Genomic DNA, 19,733 nt, shown 5'->3' with positions numbered 1-19,733 from the left:
TGTAAATTGTTCTTTACAATCTATGCATCTGGTGTGAATCTTTGATCTCACTATCTAAATAAATCTTTAAAAAATGTTAAACACTAAAAAAAACCAAACCCCAATGCATTCAGTGAAAAAAACAACAAAAACCCCCCTCGTATTAAAGCAAACAAAACCAGTTATGAAGCACACAAAACAGTAACCTGAAGAATGAACCATTTTTAATTAACCCTGAGGCATGATATTTTCTTTTAATCAGAAAAAAATTATTCACCATTAAATTTGTGAAGAACTTACAGCTTAACTTTTTTCTTAAAACTGACAAAAGTAGGGAATCTAAAAATATTTAAGCTGATTATTTAAAAGGTCTATGGAGACAAATAGATTCTGAATCATTTGCCTGCACTATTAGAAGTTATTCAAGCATACAGTAACAGACAGACTGTCCATATAACAAAGTGCATTTTGTGCAAAGAACCGTGGTGCGACTTTTTTTCCTGTTTATTCAGTCAACAATTTTACTCAAACTTCACAATAATTCTGAGCAGAAAAAAACCTGTGATTCTAATTAAGCAAATATCATCTACTAAAGGCTTATGATAGTGAGTCCATTCCACTGGTAGCTAACAAGCTTTTCAGAAATACTAAAAAAAACAATGTATGTAATGGAATACCAGTCTAAATTAAGCCTCACAAGAAAATCTTCATTTTTATTTAGTTTTACAAACAGAGTACTTGGAGTCCCCAGCATAAATCATGATAGCAGCAATTTAAATATTTAGGTTAGGTTTTTTTCTGCCTTAACCTCTCTCTCTACTACTTCCTGTATAGAAATAAGGTCACTGTTGGCCTTATTTGTGTCTGAATACTTAAAGTCTGAAGAAATCGTTTGAAAAAATAAACCAAAATTGACAAATTAACCGTTGTATCATGCAAGATTTTTTAACATGGCCCATTGTGACAGTTTTAAAGACTAGAAAAATCAAAAATACCTTTTCTAAAGCGAGAAGATTTATTTCCGACTGTAGCTTAATTTCTGGTTTGCTACTTTGCTGTTCTTTGTATTGTTGGAACTCCTTCTCCAGAATTTTATGCTTATTTTCTGCTTCATTGAGCTACATTAAAGATACCAAGACGTAAAGCAAGTTAGCAGAAAAACCCACTCACAAAGTATTAGGTTACAGAACTTAGTTACTCATTAGTCCCTCGAACAAACATCTTGTTGTCAATTATCTGATATAAAACAGACAGGGAAAGCTATACATTCACAATTAATGCTTTCATGATGAAGGCATATAGCAATGGGAAGAATTTTAAAAGAGGATCTTTGCTCACTACCGGGAAGTAGATCAAGAAGATACAGAAGATCAAGATTTATAAATGTGACTGTTCACATTTATGTAACATCTTGCTGAAGAAATAACAGAAAGCCTAACTACTCAGATTTACACACATCTCTTAAAGAAATCTAGCAGTTAAGTTATCCACTATATGAAGTTTTATTACTCATTCAATTTCCCCAGCACAACTTTTTTAGGAAAGTCTGGAAGAGGAAATAACTATTACTTTGTACAGCCAAATGATTTAGAAGAAAGGATAAAGTAGAAAGACTTCAGTGACTAATTACTTAATGCTATGTACCTCTGCCCTCACTGTGTACTTCCACAGTTTCATGAAGATTCTATAAAGAGAGTGGTTTGCTCTTCATCTTAAAATGGTTAACTTGATAAATGATGCCAAACCACAATAATTTTGCTAAAAAGAAATAAAGCAAATCAAATGTTTAACAGCTTTTTTCACTATACCATATTAAAACATGGTATAAATGTTTTATGTTTAAGAGTAGCTTACATTCTTCTTCTGTTAAATCTTATTCAACTATGAATACCTTAAAACAGCCAATGGAAGTGGTGCATTGCATCACAGAATATGGTCCCATATGCTGCCTTTGTATTTATGTTCAAGTAAGTTAATTCAAGTATTTCCATGAACTGTATTTTCAACAACTTAGAATACTGAGCAAAAATGTTTCAGAGAATTCATTTCTGTTTCAAAGCCTACTTCCATTAGCACATAAATATTTTGATTCTTTGGATCTCCTTATTAGGGCACTTCTTTTTTTTCTTCCAAAGTTTCACCTTTTGCATTTCTTATTCTTACAGAATTGATGTAAGAAAGATGCCTCCTAAAGAGAAATATAAAAATGTATGCCACAGAAGTTACTTTACATATACAACCACAATAGCCAGCTTTAAAAGTATATTGTTCTTTGCCATCTTTCCATTTTTACCTATTGCTTTTTAAAAGCAAATACACAGACATGATGCCAAACACAAAGACAGTAACTAATTTTTTTAGCTATGAAAAATGCTGGCTTTCCCTAGAGTTTCTACCATAATGTTTAATTTCTTGTTTGGTTCTGAAAACACTCAAAAATTATATTTCTTATGAGACCTCAGGTTCCTCTCCATTAGGGAACTGCACAAATCACACAAGGAACAACTTCCTTATTCAGGAAGTAACAGCAATGTTCAAGGTGGATGCCTTAAGGGTCTCCTCCTGCATAGTAGAGTACTATGCATATTACTTCAAAATAAGTTAGACACTTAAGGAACTCTACAATTCATGTGTGAAAACTGTGTACTGACACAACTCCTTATACTGAAGCATGAAAGTGATTCAAAATAACAGGAACAGCACAGAGGAAGACAAACATGATGATCAGCTGGAAGGAATGATCTTCATACAAAGCAAAACACAGTGGGATCTGTGTTTGGAAGAAGAAACAGCATGACAGGCACCCAAGTAATCAGGAACAGTGTGTAGCACAAGCACTAAATGATTCTTAAGCAATGAGATTAAAATGAACAAAAATAAGTTTTTAAATATACAACACAACTAAATTTTAGAACTCTCTGCCACAGGATGTTGCAATGCTAAAAACAGAAATACTTTTTAAGATTGCATGAGTTCAGGAAGAATGCTTTCACTGATGGCTCGTAAATATGAAATGCTGCCACTGGCTGAAGGCATATGTAACTCTTGATGGTATTGCTGATATACCAAAACTCTATTTTCCCATTGTCCAATTTCTTATTTTCTTGCTCTCTAAATGTTATCATTGCTGCAACAGAGTGTTGAGCTAACTACATCTTTGGTCTGATACAGTATGTCTGTTTTGAATAGGAAAATATAAAGTGATTGTGACTGTATTGCAACCTAGCTAAAACCAATAGGAGTCAAAAGAATGAATTTGGAAGATGACTCATAGGTGGTGACAATTGGCCGCTTCAGCCTGAAGAACTATCAGCGATGTACCTTGCCTGGACTGATACAGCATTGATAGCTGTCAACAACACATCTATGATGCAGAAGTGATCAACTTATTACTTTGAAGAGGACTACATTTTGCAGTTTGAAACTGCTCATCTCAGTTCAGTGATTGCCCAGTAGCATAGTCAAGACTAGCAGCCTATATATCAGCAACATTTTTGTATTAGCTGTATTTTAAATAGTTCATTATACGGTGGTTAACATACACTGACATGAATAGTAGTAAGTTAGTATTCGTGTTTAATAAAAAAAAAAACACAAAGAAAAAACAAACCAAAACCAAACAAAAAACCCAAACCCAATGAAAAACCTCACAAAACCCCAGCACAACTCTTTCTAATACAAAAATATGCCTTCGGCCGATACAGTTCTTCAGCTACTCACAGGTGTTTGTGGGATTATCACTCATGTATCAGAAATGAAAGATCACCAAAGCAAGTAATTAATTTACATAAATTAAGTACTTTGAAAAACAGTTGTGCATTACTAAAACTTAATTTACTTAACAACATAATGTCTAATATTAAAACTGCTCAAAAAAACCTGTACTGACTTTTAAAATTTTACAGTATGCTTTAACAGGCAAGAAAATCAGTTAGACTAGCCTCGTAGTTAGTGTAAAAGCTAGTTTACAGGACAAAAGAATGTGGTCTGAAGTTCCCCAGTTTCATTAAACTACTACTTTCAGAACAGAAGATCATAACAACAATATAATTCCCACACACACCCCACCCCACTAAGGGTAATAGAAACAATTCCTTTGCAATGGAACAATAAAACAAACTCCAAAGTCAAGATACCTACATGTTTTGCTATATGCTAATTGCTAACAATGTACTCAGTTACTGAAATGTAGAACCTGAACAGCAGTATACATGTAATGTACGCTTGTAATTGCTGCTTTATTTTCAGTGTTATAAAAAAAATTATAACCACTGCATAGCAAACTGAGCAAGACTGACAGATATGGATCCCAGTACACAGCTCACCAGACAAAATATTTATAACAAAGCTGCCAGAAACACTTGCCCCAAACCCATTGCTCAACTTAGTATGCTTATTTTAAAAAAATGCTTATTTAAATACGTAAATGTTAAGGCAGAAATTCAAGTGTACTTACCTGCTGCTGTAAGCGAAGCTTGTCTTCTTCCAGCTGTTTGATTTTTGACCTTTCTAGCTCAACCTGGTGTGCACATTCTACTCTGGCTCGCCGCACAGAATCCTGTAGCTCCTGCAGCTTTCGTTCATGCTCTGCTTGCAAGTCTTTCTTTACTGTTTGAAGCTTAAAAGTGAGATATATTTTTATTAACCCATACTTGCATGAGCTTTATATTAAGAGCCTCTTACAACTGTTACTACTATTCATGCCAAAAATTGCTGTCCTTTTTAGAAATTAAACAACAGAAATTCCATTGTTATCTATATCTATTGTTTGCTATATATTCTTTTATTAGCTTTCAGTTTAACTAATGACCTGCAAATTACAATATATTCTTGCTTGACTATTGTAAAATGGAGCTATCTGTACCTCTACTGTACTGTCTACACAGGATTGCTAAAGGCAAGTTATATATCCATCTTTCTACTACAAACTAAAAAGCTAAAAAGCTACACCTTCATTGCAGAAGTGATAAAGTCACAACTACAACCAAGATGACTTTAGGTCACTGCACTATTCAAACTGAGTGTACTGAGAGAATTCTTCACTGAGCTAAACAGGAAAACAGTCCTTGACATGTCTGAACTTTCTAGAAAAATGTTACTGTCCCAGATAATTGCTAGCTGATTAGAAAACTCTCCAAAAGATCCACTTTTCAAACTGTATAATTGCTGAATGAACCCTACATCATATTGCCTAGACATTCTTGGAATCCACTGATTTTTATTATCTCTAAACCCTCAGGTCAGAATTTTGCTAAATTTAAAACAAGTTTTGAGATAAACACATATGAGACTCAAAATAAATACTTTTACTCAGACTGAACTGCATTCAGCCAAACCTAATCACCAGATTTTTTGCATAGATGTTAAAGGAAATTAAGACACCATTTTACAGCAAAACTGCACCTTGAGGGGTACAGGAAACCTGAGTACTGAACATGACAAAGGCTCAACAAGCCAGTCCATGTGTTGGGAGCTTTCTTAACTTGTTCACAAGCACGGGAGGGATAGATATATCAAAAGATTAATCTGGGCTAAAGTAGGAGAAGATTTGTTGGACTGCTAAATCACAGCAGTTTATTAATAGAACTGTGAGTTTGTTATGAAGTACAAAACCAGACAGTTTTGTTTTCCTTCCTTCCTCCCTCCCTCCCTCCCTCCCTCCCTCCCTCCCTCCCTCCCTCCCTCCCTTCCTTCCTCTCTCTTTATTTCTCTTTTCCTCTCTTCATACAACTAGTTTCCCTGGGTACTTGCACCCCATTTCCACATTTTGGGGAAGTTCAGTGAGATCTAGAAACAATGGTTTCCCACATCTTCTTTGGCCCTTCACTACAAAAAAAGTAGTATAAAATAGGAACTCTATCAAACTGCTGGGTAATAAAACCTGGGCAATGTCAGTTTCTCCCAGGTCTCCTTGTCACCTTCTATTTCAATGGTTAATTTAGCAAAAACTATTTGAAGTAAAGAACTCTTGTACGCATGTACAATGTTCACCTGACAGTACTAAACTTAAAATTGAGAGATGGTAACATTATGTGTCTCCATTGACACTCTAAGTCTGTTAAGTGGAGAAAATTTACAGTTCTGTAATTCCAGCAACCCATTTAAATTCACTGAATTGCCATTTCAGTAAAAAAGTACAGTTGTAATAAAACTTGGCTTAAATTATTAGTGCTCCTATGTGTATTGGTATGAATGTGTCTCAGTTCTTATACACAGGTCACAACTGTCAATATGAAAATTCAATAAAACTTTCAAAAATAGCTCATGCAAATGCATTTTTTAAAATGCCAAAACACTTTTTACCTCCGATTCAGCACTAAAAAGCTGCCGTTCTCGCTTGTCTAGATCTCTCAAGGTTTTCTGAAGTTGTTCTTCCAAACCAGTATATTCTGCTACCTAAAGGAAAAACAAACAAAAAAAAGTGTTTTTTTCCTTGTGATATAAATAATGGTTTAGGCAGGCAAATATTTACTCTTGCTACAGTATAAAATGTTAACAATTTGTTTACAGATTTACATGGCCTTTAATGAAAAAAATCACAATGGAGAGCATTTATACAATAAAGGTTAACCAGTTTCCATGCACAGCTGGGTTTAGAAGTGCTTTTTGATCACACAAGTGAAAGACAAAGTTAAAAAGCCCCCAGTGAAAGCAAGCTAACTTAAAGGCATAAAACGACAAGTATGATAAAGGGCTACTTGCAATTTTTTGCACTGTTGTTGACTAGATGCAAGCATACCAGCAGGTGTGAAGAGTAATCACAGACCCTTTGTTCTATGTTATAGTTACGGAGCATCTTGTTAAATTTTATATTTATATTTAAATATTTATATATAGATATATATATATATCTATATAGATACATACAGATATTTATATATAGATATTTATAATGAGACATTCAGCAAGTATGAGTTTCCTTACCTTCTTCTTCACTAAAGCTTGTCTCTCTCTCTCTCTTTTCTTCCATTCTTCTGCAAGTACTTGCATATGGACCATTTCCTTCTTCTTAAGCTAAAAAAAAAGAAAAAAAAAAGAGAGGGAGAACAAAACCCAAACCCATAAAACCAAATCAGAACTGTTGGATGTACAACTTTAAAGGAAAGAGTACTAGCAGAACTAAGCCTTGAAACAGAACAATTAAAAACAAAGTTTTGTACACTTACTTATGTAACAAGGTATGATTTTGATAAAGGTAAGATATTTTTAACTTAAAGTTCAGATATATCTTTCACTAAGTAAAAGCCCAAGTTCAAGAAAAATACCAAAAAATAGACACTAGATTCTCAGTATCTTTTAAAAAGAAGCATGTGCCTCTAAAAACACCTAGAATGAATACAGGAGTAGAAATGCAGCAATGGATTTAGACTGAGAATAAAGAAATGCAGCATTAATATCTAACACCAGTAATTTGAATCTGGAGTATCTACTGTAATTCATAAGGAGTAAGGGGAAAATGTGAAGGGTGTTCTGCATTTTACTGCATAGTACCTACTTCAATTACTTACACAGAAGAGAATTAACCTTCTGCATTAAAAGTATGGAACGTATTTGTGTACGTCCGAAGTTTTAATATTCTGCATGAACAAAAGTTAATTCTTATTTGAAACAGTGGCAAAGTTTAAGAAATATTCCTCTCATCAATTCTGTTAAAGCTTCTCTGGCAGTCAAGAAGTTTAGAAAATAAAGAATAAAAACCTGATTTTCAAAAATGTCCTCTTGCATTTCCTTCCACATTTCCAACTCTAGTGCAGCTTTGTATTCAAGAGTTTCTCGAGGTTCTGGAGGATTTTCTTGGGCACAGCAAGGCTGAATGTGAGGGACATGCCATTGCTGACCAGCACCTACACACTGACAGAGTAACATTGGATTTTTAACTGAAAACCCAACTTCTCAAAGGAGCATACAAGGGGGAAAAAAGATTTATGTAAAATTTACTTGAGAAGAATCTGACACCAGAACTTCTTGCATGCTCACAAGCCCGTGGTCTTCCAAAGTGATAGCATATGAAAGGTCTGCTATTCTGCTGCCTGACCTATAAATAGCATTAGAGTATTAATAAAAACTGTCTTAAAAATACAGAAAATGAATTACAAGACAACACACAAACCCAAAAAGCTGAAGTGCTAATAAGTTCCATGTAAGCTGAGAGACTCTAAATGTTTGCCTATGCGACAGCACAAACATGCTCTCCCATGTATACTGTTTTAACTCGAGGACTAATTTATACATCTTCAGTAAGCTTTCTGACTTCAACAGATAACTTCTCATTGGAAACGTATTTAACTAACAGCTTACTATAAATGCTGATTATGTTGATTGCATCCCTGCAACAGGCGAATGATGCTAAACTGTACCTGTAGTCTTAAGTCTAACAAATATACCTGTTGAATACAGGCATTGAGCTTTGTTCAAGACATTCAATGAATTCTTAAAATGTTATCAGTAACTTCCTGTTATCCACAGTACAATAAGTCATTTAGCATATTACATGTGGTAAGCCATCCTCAGACTTACTATAAAGCTCATTTCTGAAAGCTTCAGCACACAGAACTGACAACTTTGAATACACTTATAGGTTAAGTACTACCTGCTCCTGCACAGTGAAAAAATGTCTAGATAACAGATATTTTTAATAAACTAATTTCAAATTAGTCACAGTTTCTGCTTAAGTAGAACAGTTTGTCTCTGGCTGCCTCACTGCTAATCGCTGACAAAATGTAGTAACCAAAGGTATTTTTCTGCACAGAATTATACTAAGAAATACGCACAAATCATGTAACTGAAAGTTATCACTAGTCTAACATGAAAGCACACTGCAGTGCAGACCTGTACTTGGTCAGAAGCAAAAATATCATTTCAGTTATAACTATGCAATGATGCAAAGGCAATTACACAGCCACCTAAATGGCAGAAGCTGCAACATTACTTATCAAGCAATTTGTAACAAGGCTGCACGAATTAACCATGGCTGTAGTTTTCACATAAATTCCCTTCCAGCAAATACAGAAAAACAATACTAAAATATTTTTACAAAAATGCAGTCTTCTACACAGCTATTTGCAAGGGAAAAAACCCACCAGAAACATTTGTATTTCATGTAATTTAACAAAAATTACTGCATCAGATTCTTACAACTTTCTGTTACTGTTTAAAAAAGAAAAGAAGATTCAACTTAGTGGATCTTGCAAATCTGAGTAATAGAGTCAGTTTAATATGTCAGTATAAAAAGAAGAATACACCAACAAGAGCAAAGCTAGCAGTGTACCAGCACAACAAAATGCAGACCTGATGACATTCTGAGAATGCCATCTAGTGGTTATTAAGTTTTGTGCAAAACCAGATTTCATTTCAGCAAACTTTTTCATGAAAGCGTAAGCCTTCATATACAGTGAGATCATAAAGTAACTCTTCACAGAATCAGGGCATGCTGGCTTTCACACAGAAATGTTAAAACAAAATTAGATATCAATTTTTTACCAGTTGGGAGGGAGATGGCATATGAGTCTCTGCGTCAATAACCCGAAGTTTCCTGCGCATCAAGTATGTTTAATTATCTGAAGGATTAGAGGTTTAAACCCAACCTCAGTCTTAACAGCAATTACATTTATTTCTAAAGGCATAATCAAGGTCCATTACCACAGAAAAAGATTAGGTTTAGACACTGATTACTAGCACACTTTATACCTCCAATAAGGACATGGGAGAGAAGTAACTATCAGTAAGATTCTTCAGATACACAAAAAGGATCAACACTCCTCTAGGTAAATGAACATTTATCTTCAGATAAAACATTAATAAATAGCACTGCTCCTTCTGATGTACACAGGCTCAAGCCCCTGCTGCTATCACAGAGTATAACCCTGCAACAGAAAACCTCTTCTACTCTATGAATATACCTGTTTTTCTAACTTTCACTGAAGTCAGTAGCATCAGTAGCATCTAAAAGAAACTATGGATAATTAGCCTTAACTATTTTCTGGGATATCAGCAGTATTTTGCAATTGTTAAGTATTTAATTTCCTCAGGAAGGTGCCTCAATAACGTTTTTTCCAACTATTTTTTTTTTAATCTGTAAATCTGACAGAAGATCATGATTGTATAAAGGTCTATTATGATGACTGTGGTAGTGGTTTGGGGTAGCACAATATGCCTGTGGCAATTTAACTTTTAATCACTTGGACGCCTGCTCCCACCCTGCACCCTATAATGCAGTTTACTCATATTCAAGTAAACACTAAGCAAACAGTTCTTCAAAACCTGCTACAGAGTAAGTAGGGTTTCTTAAATAGTTATACCCTTGTGCTGCTGTGACACTGACTGTTTCATTATAAGTCTGACGCCAGCACTGTTCACCATTACCACCCAAGAACCGGGTTTTTTCTGAAGCCAAAACATTCGAAAGCTGAAGCTTCGCCATCCCTAGAAGTAAGTCTTTAGCTGTTTTATCCTTGTGCCACAACTCGACCAACAGAGGTAATCTGAAACACAGAAATGATTCTTAGTGTCAGGCATCAACACAAAAGAGGAAACATTCCTATTAACTTAGGAAAAGGACTTCATGTTCTAAAAGTTATTTACCAAATCAGTGATGGTCCAGTTGTCAAGAAAAAAAAAAAAAAAGAGATGGATTTACTGCCCCTCATTCAGAGGAAAAAATGACTGACTTTATCTTCTCTGTCACTTACTTTCATCAATTTATTATTTCTTTTTCCAATTTTCAGAAGAGACAATGATACAGTGAAAGCAATTGGCTGAATAATCTTAACAGATCTAGATCATCTTCATTTATAAATATATTTCACTCACTGCCACTCAGAATACATCTCCTCCACCTCTTCTTTCAAAATACCACTAATTCGATGATTCTTTATTCTACATCTTAATCAGTGATCAAAAGCTGGTAGGACTACTGGGAAAATGATACCACAGCCCTCAACAATGTACTCAGCTTCCTGGGTACCTGCTGTATTTTCAGGAACATTGGATATTCATCATGCATTAAAAACAAAAATTAAAAAAACTTACCTATTCTATTTGAAGCAACACTTTGTTAAAACTACACTATCAGTGTTTAATTTAACAACTTACAGCACTTGTTTCTGTAAGCAATGATCCCTGCATAAGTACTCCAGATAAATGCAAGAATTTTAGTCCCTGACTTTAACTGTAAGTAACTGAGAAACTGGAAGAGCAACACATTAAAATATTCACCTGCATTAACACTTGGATTCCTTACTAAATTCCCAAATTTATGATCCTAAGTAAAACACTTGAACATGAATGTATTTACAAAAAAAAAATAGGCTAAGCATGATTAAAATAAAAAGAAACTAAGTTATCACCTCAAGAACGTATCTTGAAGCTGATGAGGTATAGTTGCAAAATCAAAAGCACAGTAGGATTGTGGAAGAAAGACTTCCATGTTTTTTCTAACTTCTACAGGTGGGCTTGTCATAATAGGCGCTGCACTGCCAAAAAATGGATATGAGTACCTAATAAAAACAATAACAAAGATAATGAAATAATAATTTATTTTTTTAATACTTTCTGCAACAAGAAAACCAATTTAGACATTTTACTAAAGCTCAACTTGTACAAAAGTTAGCAAAATTTACACAAATTTGTAACAACCAAATTTGGTCTTCAAATTTGGGTTTCATTTACTTCAGCACTGATCCAGCTTCATCTATATTCATTGTTATTTTGACAAAAAAAAGAGCTTTAATAACCTGTTTGTTCATAACCATGTGAATTAATCTACTAAAATTCTGCAATTACTATATAAAGTGAGCAGAGAAAAATAAAGGAATATTATTTTCAGGTGTAGATTACTACTTAAAAGATCTGCAACTGTATTTACAATTAAGACTGGTTTAACACGCAGTAACTGATAACTGAGTATACACACACACACACAGTTTCAGAGCCATTTGAAAATTTCAGTAACATTTGAGGAATTAAGGTTTTAATTCTCAGTTTAAATCACTGAGGAAAGTCAAATCATTTTACGAATATTATTTACAATGTGGCCTGCAACTATTTAGTCTATGATAAACTATTATGATAAAAGGGAGGCCAGGAACCTCTCAAACTTCACTTTGGTCAAATTGATCATGCTGTCAGCCAAGTTACAAAAAAAAAAATAAATGCTGCATCAAATGCTGCCACCTATAAAATTCCACACTTCAGCTGTTTGTGCAGAACTGTTTAAAGAGCTAGTTTAGACCTGAATGAAATAATGCTCCCAATATCCTGCAAAAATGTGGCTATTCACCCTGCAACTTTTCTTAGCATTTACACGTTTGGATGTTTCTCCTCTTTAGCTTCCTGCCATGTTCACCACTGACTGTAAAAATTAAAGTGCATGAAACAGTAGAATTTATTTGCTGTCACTCTTCTGAAACAAATCATTTTAATGTTATGTGACAAAATTCCATCTATTGTATGTAGTTTTACACATACTATTTAATAATATAGCCTATACATAAAACCATTAATGATGTTTTTAACCATTAAGATAGTTGTTTTAAAATAGTACAACCCAACCTCACCATTTCACCCCAATTCAAACAAAACTTCAAGAATCATAAACATTAACAAATTTCCCAATAAACAGTTAAAACTGTATTGAACCAAACTCTTGTCAGAACAACAGATGCAAACATATATGCATAGCCAGAAACTCAACACTGTCGAACTGAATCACCACTTATAGGTATGCTTCATCATGTGCACCAAAAGGGTCCAAATGGAAACTAGAAGGCAAACTGTAAAAACTGTTATGAGCCACTGAATTCACAGATGCCACCGATACACTAATATTCCATGAGTAGGAATTTATTTATTTATTTATTAAGCTACAAACCCATACCTATATCTACAAACTCCTTACCTTAAACTCTAAGTTTACAGTTGGTAAAAGAAAGTTTCTATCTTTTCTAGCAATGTTAATGGCTAGAATTATTTCTAGCAATGTTAATAAACCAAACAAACCCCACCTGCATATAGATACCAGGTTCAATACCCTTACTTTTAATTAGTTCATCTTTTTAGTTCTTATTCGTCCAACTTTGCACCCACCTCCCAGCTACCGTCTGCTTATTCTCCAAAAGTGCTCCCATACTTTCATTTCATGTTGACATCAGTAACAAATTAGTCTAAGCATTTGTTCAAAACCAGCACTGGTAGTTTTCTACTTTTGCTTCAGTCACAAACCTCATGTATCCAAAAAGCTTGTCTTTTTTTGTAACCTCACAAATGAATGCAACAAAGATGCTACTTCTTGCTACTACGATTTGCTTCTTCTACTCAAAGACCCCCAATACTGCATCTCAGAATGATAATGTATCTATTTCACTGGTTCTTCACTTTAAGATTAGAATGCTCTTCCTTTAGATTCACTGTCACACACAAAACAGGTGATCTGTCTCTTACTTCAAGGAGTTCTTGGTGGAGCTATGGAAAGCTACTGAAATTACTCCCTCAGCCACCTGGAAAGGCAGCCAGAAAGTAAAGAGACAACTAATGATTTTTTTCCTCTAAGGACTGATTGATGATCTGTATTGTCTGAGCTCAGATATTCAAGTGAGATTTAATGCAAACTACAGTGCAGGTGAAGTGTTACATACTATCTTTAATGCTGTAATGCTCACAAGTTTAGTGATGAGTCAGATGACCATTCCAAGGAATCTGATACTGAAAATCAGCTACCTAAAGGTGAAAGATATCAGGCAGCATACTCCAGCAATCATTCAGATTATGAAGGCTTTGTATTGAAAAATAAAACAAAAATACTGCTATTAAACAGAATAAGATCAACAAAAATAAATTATACCTTAAAATGCAATTTATTGGAAAACCAACTTCCAAACCACGTATACTTCGCAGATCTATTGAAAAGCAAAAATGGTGAGAGGCTGCAGGAATAACAATTTTCTGTGCTGAAGGCTCAGAAGAACTGGATGCACCCACAGGGACAGGCTGAGATGCAGCTACTGGACCATTATCAGCTGAAAACACAGAGGAGAATTTGTGTGTATTTTTAATTATTTCTTCTGATCAAAATAACAATGTATTAAAGCTAGGTCTCATATTTTAAATGCAAGTACAGATAGGTTGCTTTTCCAACAGATTTCAATTCTTTGCAATATAAGCTAATATTATGAAAAACAGCCACTCTATTTGTAAGTTACTGTTTCCAAAGAAAAAAAAAAAACAAAAAAAAACAAAACCCCAATATATTTTAAATCTTCTGAAAAGATTCCATAGTATTTTTCCTTGTTTTAATTTTTAAAGCTATGCAAGTCTATCTCACTGAAGTTTAGAGTAATATCCAACACATTAAATTCTTCAGGATGCTACAAGATTCTGGTTTTCACCATTTTACATAATTGCTCCCAGCCAACTTGAGGGCATGCAGAAGAAGTGGGCTTATTAAAAAAATTATTTGTTTTAATTTAGTTTGCTTTGGATTAATTTGCTTTAGTTTAGGACTGAAAAAGAGAATTAGGTCAATTAGCAGTGATCATGTAAGGCAGAATCAACTGTGGTTCCCACGCTTAGGTTTAACTACTGAAATAAACTAATGTTCTAGCTTGGTCTGTAAAGCATATCTGCTTATGCCCTTTGAAAAGAACGCACCCTCAGTGACATCTATTTTATAATTTAGGAAGTAGAAGCTACGGTTAGTGACTGTATGATTGCATCCAGGCTTCTCAAGTCCTTACAGTGGCACCTGATACTGCTTTCAAAGGGTAAAAGGCCAAACTACAAGTTTTACAAAGAGTCACCAAAGGTATCCTCCAAAAATGTTTCAATTAGTAAAGCAGAGAAAGAAAGGAAAAATGTGTTAGAGCTCAGCTGCCTTTTGTTAAGTGCTAGTTGTTCTATGAGTCTTTCTTCATAATTATTTAAAATGTTTCCATTTTTGCCATTTTAAAAGAAATACATAATTCCTAGAATTGACTTTATTTTTTCCCTGCATGTTTATTTGCATTAGCAGTAACAATACAAAAAAGGATTCAACATCAGCTAGTTAGCACAACATAGGAATAAAATAACTTTCAGTGATTTAGGTAGTGTCACTGAAGTGCTTGGCATAATGATACAGCTGAACAGGTGTTCAAAGTTGCCATATGACAACATACATAGGCTGCATACAAAAATTTATTTAAGTTGCTACTATATTAAAATTTCCTTCTATGTACTAAATGCAATAGATTTTCCATTACCAGGATTTTGCAGATCTGATGACAGAGGTGACTTTGGTCTGTTCTGTGATTTGAAAACTGGAAGCTCTTCAGTACGCTGTTTGTTAACCACTTGACAGGACTCAGCCACCAGCCCTGAAAGATAAATGTGAAATTACATGTTTTACACCTTACCAAAACAGACAGTTATAAAACGATAGCTATTCATAAAAAAGCACAATCCTGGATTTCTTAACTGCAAATTCAAACCAGCTGCTAGGTTCACAATACATTTTCTTGATATATTCATGTAAAAAACTTAATTTTTGCTTAGGTAAGTTAGGATTAAAAGAAAATTTGGCTTAATCAGCAGACAAATCCTGAGAACATGCTCTGGGACACAGATTTTCCTCTATAGAACTCAGTGTCTTTAGGATCAATCTCAAAAAAAAAAAAAACCCAAGCAAACAGTAATACAAGTATGATTACAAAAACAGTAATTTGGCTTTATTCATAAACCATCTCTTAAGATTCACATTCAGTAACATTTAGCAAAATAACATTCTTTCTTATGAGCTTTACTCTATCATGATAGCAATCTTTCTTCTGATCCTTTCTGGCATCTCTCCAGACCAGTCCTCAAATCAAAAACAAAATGAGGGAAGTCTTAGAAGGCTATGTGGGATACCAAGTCCCTACAAAAGGATAATGCAAAACCACACAAAAACTTCAGTTGCTTGGTTGTGTCCAAGAACCTGCGCAGTACGAATGTTTGTTTTCAGAATTATCCACATAGTAAATTCCTTAGAAATCTTAAAAATACCACATTGCCCCTGCCTTTCTACTTATTAATTAAACTAATTAAATGCAAACATTAGACAATTTCATCTCCTCATGCAAGTCAGTTTCTTCACGAGTATTGTACTGAACCTTCCCATTCTCAAATTCAGGGAATTCCAAGCATTTATGTTATTTTTCATGCTCATAACCATCCACACCACTGATTACCTACATACCACCCAATCTCTAATCTGGCTCTTCCAAATGTTTTCAAAACCTGCCATATTCAAATTGCAACATTTATTTCCCTCCTGTTTGTTTGTTGTTGGTTTTTTTTTGTGGTGGGTGGGGGGGGTGGTGGTGTTTGTGGTTTTGTTGTTTTTTTTTAAGGCAAGTGGCTCTTATATTCCTGGAATCACCACAAATGCATAGTACGCGATCCAAGACCACACTTGACAACTGGATAAAGAAAAGAAGTTACATACTACATACCCTTTTTCTTTACTTTCATGCCTTTTTCAAACTTAAGACTTTCCACTTCACTTTCTGTTGCTTCATCTTGTATTGAAGAAGAGTGGCTAACCTGAGATGGAGCATTCTGGGATCTCTGCTGCAGGCCCCCTGTTTTCCCTTTAACAGCTGACAGTACTTTCTCCTGTGGCTGATTAGGTCCAGTTGGAGCATTTAAGGGAATCACAAGCTGAATAAAGTAATATAGTTTTCTTATTGATCATGGCTTGCACTGAAAAATTCCATCTACAACATTTTTACAGTTTGAGATTATTTTCCTGACACAGAAAAATGAAACAATGGAAGGAATATTCATATAAAGCAACTTATTCTTTCAGGTTCTTTTATATACTTAACTGTGAAATATGACTTTAAATGTCAATTATTTTTTCTTAAACATGAAAATGTACAACACTGTCTAAAACAAAAAATGTGTAAGCTATACCTGGGCACTCAAGCTCTCCCTTTGCAGAATTACGGATACCCCAACAGTAGGAGCCATATCCAAAGGCAACTGTGGCAGTTTCTGTTCAGCTCTATTTGGTGGAACAAGGACAAATGCTCCTTCTATTGTCACAGGATGTTGATCGATCTCTGCATTTCCCTTCTTCAGTAATCCAGACAGGGGTATTTCAGTGTTTCCAAGAGACTGGTCCCCACAGCAAAGATGGATCTGCACACATACAAAGGTGTTTGAATGTAACTGTGTGTCCCTTTCCACTTGAACTGTCTGATCACCCTCTACTATAGGTAGTAAAAGCATAACACGTTAAAATGAGTATCCCTAGTCCAGTCCCTGTATGCTGAGAACATGTGTTTTGAGAAGTACAGCAACAGCTATGAAATTTCAGTATTGAGAAGGTAGGAACTGCCCAGTGCTAGCACAGTAGCAGATCACAGCATTGCCCTTCTAAGGGCCTGTCATGCCATCCGTTTTGGAAAGGAATTAAGTAGTCTGTGGCTTCTAAACACAGCACAGATTCTTGTCCCTGAAACAGTGACATTCAAAATGCATGACTGCAAAGTTCAGCCTTTGTGTATATATTTAGACACCACCTAAAGAGCAAGGATTTTGAATAACTGTGTTCTTAATCCCTAGTAAGAAGCATTATTCCTTTTTCAAAACTTGAGTCAACTCTTTCTTCCTTCCATGATTAAGCATTTATACACGTAAGTAGAAGATGATCTTAAAGAAACCCCACAATCTAAAGTAATGTATTTTCCTCAGTGAAAGTTACTCTTTGAAACTTACATATCACTTCTGTTTTAGCAGATGAGAACACTGTAATCTCATCCTTAATGTTTATAACACTTTAATGCTAAAAGGTGTCAGCTGCCAACATACATACCTAAGTGGGTATACATACGTACACATATATTACATATAACACCCCCCTCCCCGAGTCTGGCAGCTAGAACCTTTTACAAATAAGGTCTTAATTCTTGGAAAAAATATATTAAATATTAAGGATCAGAATACCATGCTCTGTTCCTATATCCTAAATTTTAAATAGCTGGGTGAGAAGTTGGGGAAAAAAAAAAACCTGTAAATCAAGATGTGGATCTGACCTCATGAGAACTTGTTTAAAAAGTCATTCTTTAATATGATGAAAACACACAGTTCTCTGTATGTGTACATATGGATATGTTATATTAAATACTTTCTGTCAAGACCATAGACTAAGTTTAAATTCCAAACATCAGTCCATGTTTCTTCCAAAAACTGTAATTAGAAAAATATTTAAAGTTGAGGTAAAAAAAAAACAGAATAACCTGAAACAAACAGATTTAAACAGGAATATTCTTAAACTCGGATAATAAACTAGAATAGTCTGTACAAGTTTAAAGAAAAATAACTTTAAAGGGTCCAGATTCAAGACTTTGTATAACGAACACTGTCTTACTTACCACCTATGTTATTAGAAACTATACTACCCTCAATCAATCTCATTTTGTAATGAGTTAAGTATGAGCCATACACAGATTGCCATAAACACTCTCTATACTATCTAGTATTATGCATCAGAATAATTTCGATTGTAAAATACTCTTAAGATCAACGAGTACAACTGTAAATCTAATACTGCAACTCCACCACTAAACCATGTCCCCCATTTAAAAGCATAACTAAAGATAAGCAATATCCTGCAACAGCCCAAATATGGCTGTTGTGTATTTAAAAATAGTATTTGCTTAATGAGTGGGGAAAAAAAGCCAGACCTCCCTTGTTATTCAGAAAGGGTGCTGAAAACACAGTGATTTTAGAGCTTAAGAAAAAGTGACCTGAGCAACTGGTATGGGTGAGGTTATCACAAGCAGCACAAAGCAGGACTGTGGGTTGCAGGTGGTCTGATTGCAGAACAAGTCCCAGAGCTACATGCTCTTGAGAACGCCACATTAACTCTTTGGGAATATCATGTTTCAGCAATACCTTTTATCACATTGTGCAACCCAGCTTAGTATAGCAACTGTACTGAAGAGACAGCTCTCCGTCTAGGTGCTGCTAGGGTTTCCTTCATATCAGCAAGGGAATCAACTTGTATTTGAGCAAAAATACTGTAATACAATCTAGTTCTGGAAAGAGAAATGTTTTCTGGTTCCAGCCATATTCTATTTTCATTATTTTCATTCCCATTTGAGAAGAAACAGCTTACCTGCAATTTTGACTGTGCACAAAGATAAACTTGAAGGACATCAACAGTACTACGTATTCGAACTGAGGCTCTTTCTGGCTCAAAGTTTGGATTAATTAAATCAGTGAAAGGCTCATTTGTGACATCATTTCCCAGTAATGAATAGTAGAAAAAAAACTCAGGCTGCCGCTCTGGAAGCTTCATAGTAGTAGGAACTAACTGAAAAAAGATGCAGAAAAGGAGATACCATCTTCATTAAAGTGCTGTTACAGTAATCCTTAAGTATTAGCTTGGAAATTAAGAGCTGAAAGTGATCTCAACCTACCAAGTAGCTGAACTAAATCCTAGCTTGCACTACACACACAAAATGAAAATATTAATAATCAAGCTGAAGAGAAAAATATCTTATTGTACAATTATACCAGTAACTTGCAAAATGCCCCAGTCTGAACTACCTTTAAGATTTATCAGCACCAGGGGCTGTAACTGACATATTCAATAATGCCAAGTACTGCACAAATATTCAGAAATCAGCAGTGCCTTCACAATATAGTACAAATAAACAATGCAGATTAGATACTGAGTTATGTAACAGCTTACGTGATTGAATAAAAGACTGGAAGAGCCAGAAACAGCTACT

General features: G+C 34.7%; 1 protein-coding gene across 4 annotated transcripts in view; it reads right to left on the bottom strand.

Annotated features, from left to right (window-relative positions):
- The window catches only part of CEP120 (centrosomal protein 120), a 40,616-nt gene that overhangs the window by 13,411 nt on the left and 7,472 nt on the right, over positions 1-19,733 (bottom strand). For 2 of the 4 annotated variants that reach the window (XM_061468670.1, XM_061468671.1), the window contains exons 6-17: positions 19,115-19,312; positions 16,906-17,133; positions 16,443-16,650; positions 15,213-15,326; positions 13,817-13,991; positions 11,325-11,474; positions 10,278-10,460; positions 7,918-8,014; positions 7,678-7,830; positions 6,904-6,993; positions 6,283-6,375; positions 4,436-4,597 (exon numbers count right to left, since the gene is read on the bottom strand). In XM_061468670.1, the coding sequence (XP_061324654.1) occupies positions 4,436-4,597; positions 6,283-6,375; positions 6,904-6,993; positions 7,678-7,830; positions 7,918-8,014; positions 10,278-10,460; positions 11,325-11,474; positions 13,817-13,991; positions 15,213-15,326; positions 16,443-16,650; positions 16,906-17,133; positions 19,115-19,312 (1,851 nt within the window). Of the gene's footprint in view, positions 1-974; positions 1,098-4,435; positions 4,598-6,282; positions 6,376-6,903; positions 6,994-7,677; positions 7,831-7,917; positions 8,015-10,277; positions 10,461-11,324; positions 11,475-13,816; positions 13,992-15,212; positions 15,327-16,442; positions 16,651-16,905; positions 17,134-19,114; positions 19,313-19,733 lie in introns of all 4 variants that reach the window. The other 2 variants (XM_061468667.1, XM_061468668.1) reach the window with 2 other exon arrangements.

The sequence above is a fragment of the Pezoporus flaviventris genome, unplaced genomic scaffold, assembly GCF_033815535.1.
Source record: "Pezoporus flaviventris isolate CSIRO_AGI_PZ_B2104156 unplaced genomic scaffold, CSIRO_AGI_Pfla_v1 ptg000050l, whole genome shotgun sequence".
Classification (NCBI taxonomy): Eukaryota; Metazoa; Chordata; class Aves; order Psittaciformes; family Psittacidae; genus Pezoporus; species Pezoporus flaviventris.
Note: the sequence above shows the minus strand (reverse complement) of the source record. Positions and strands in the feature narration are given on the sequence as shown.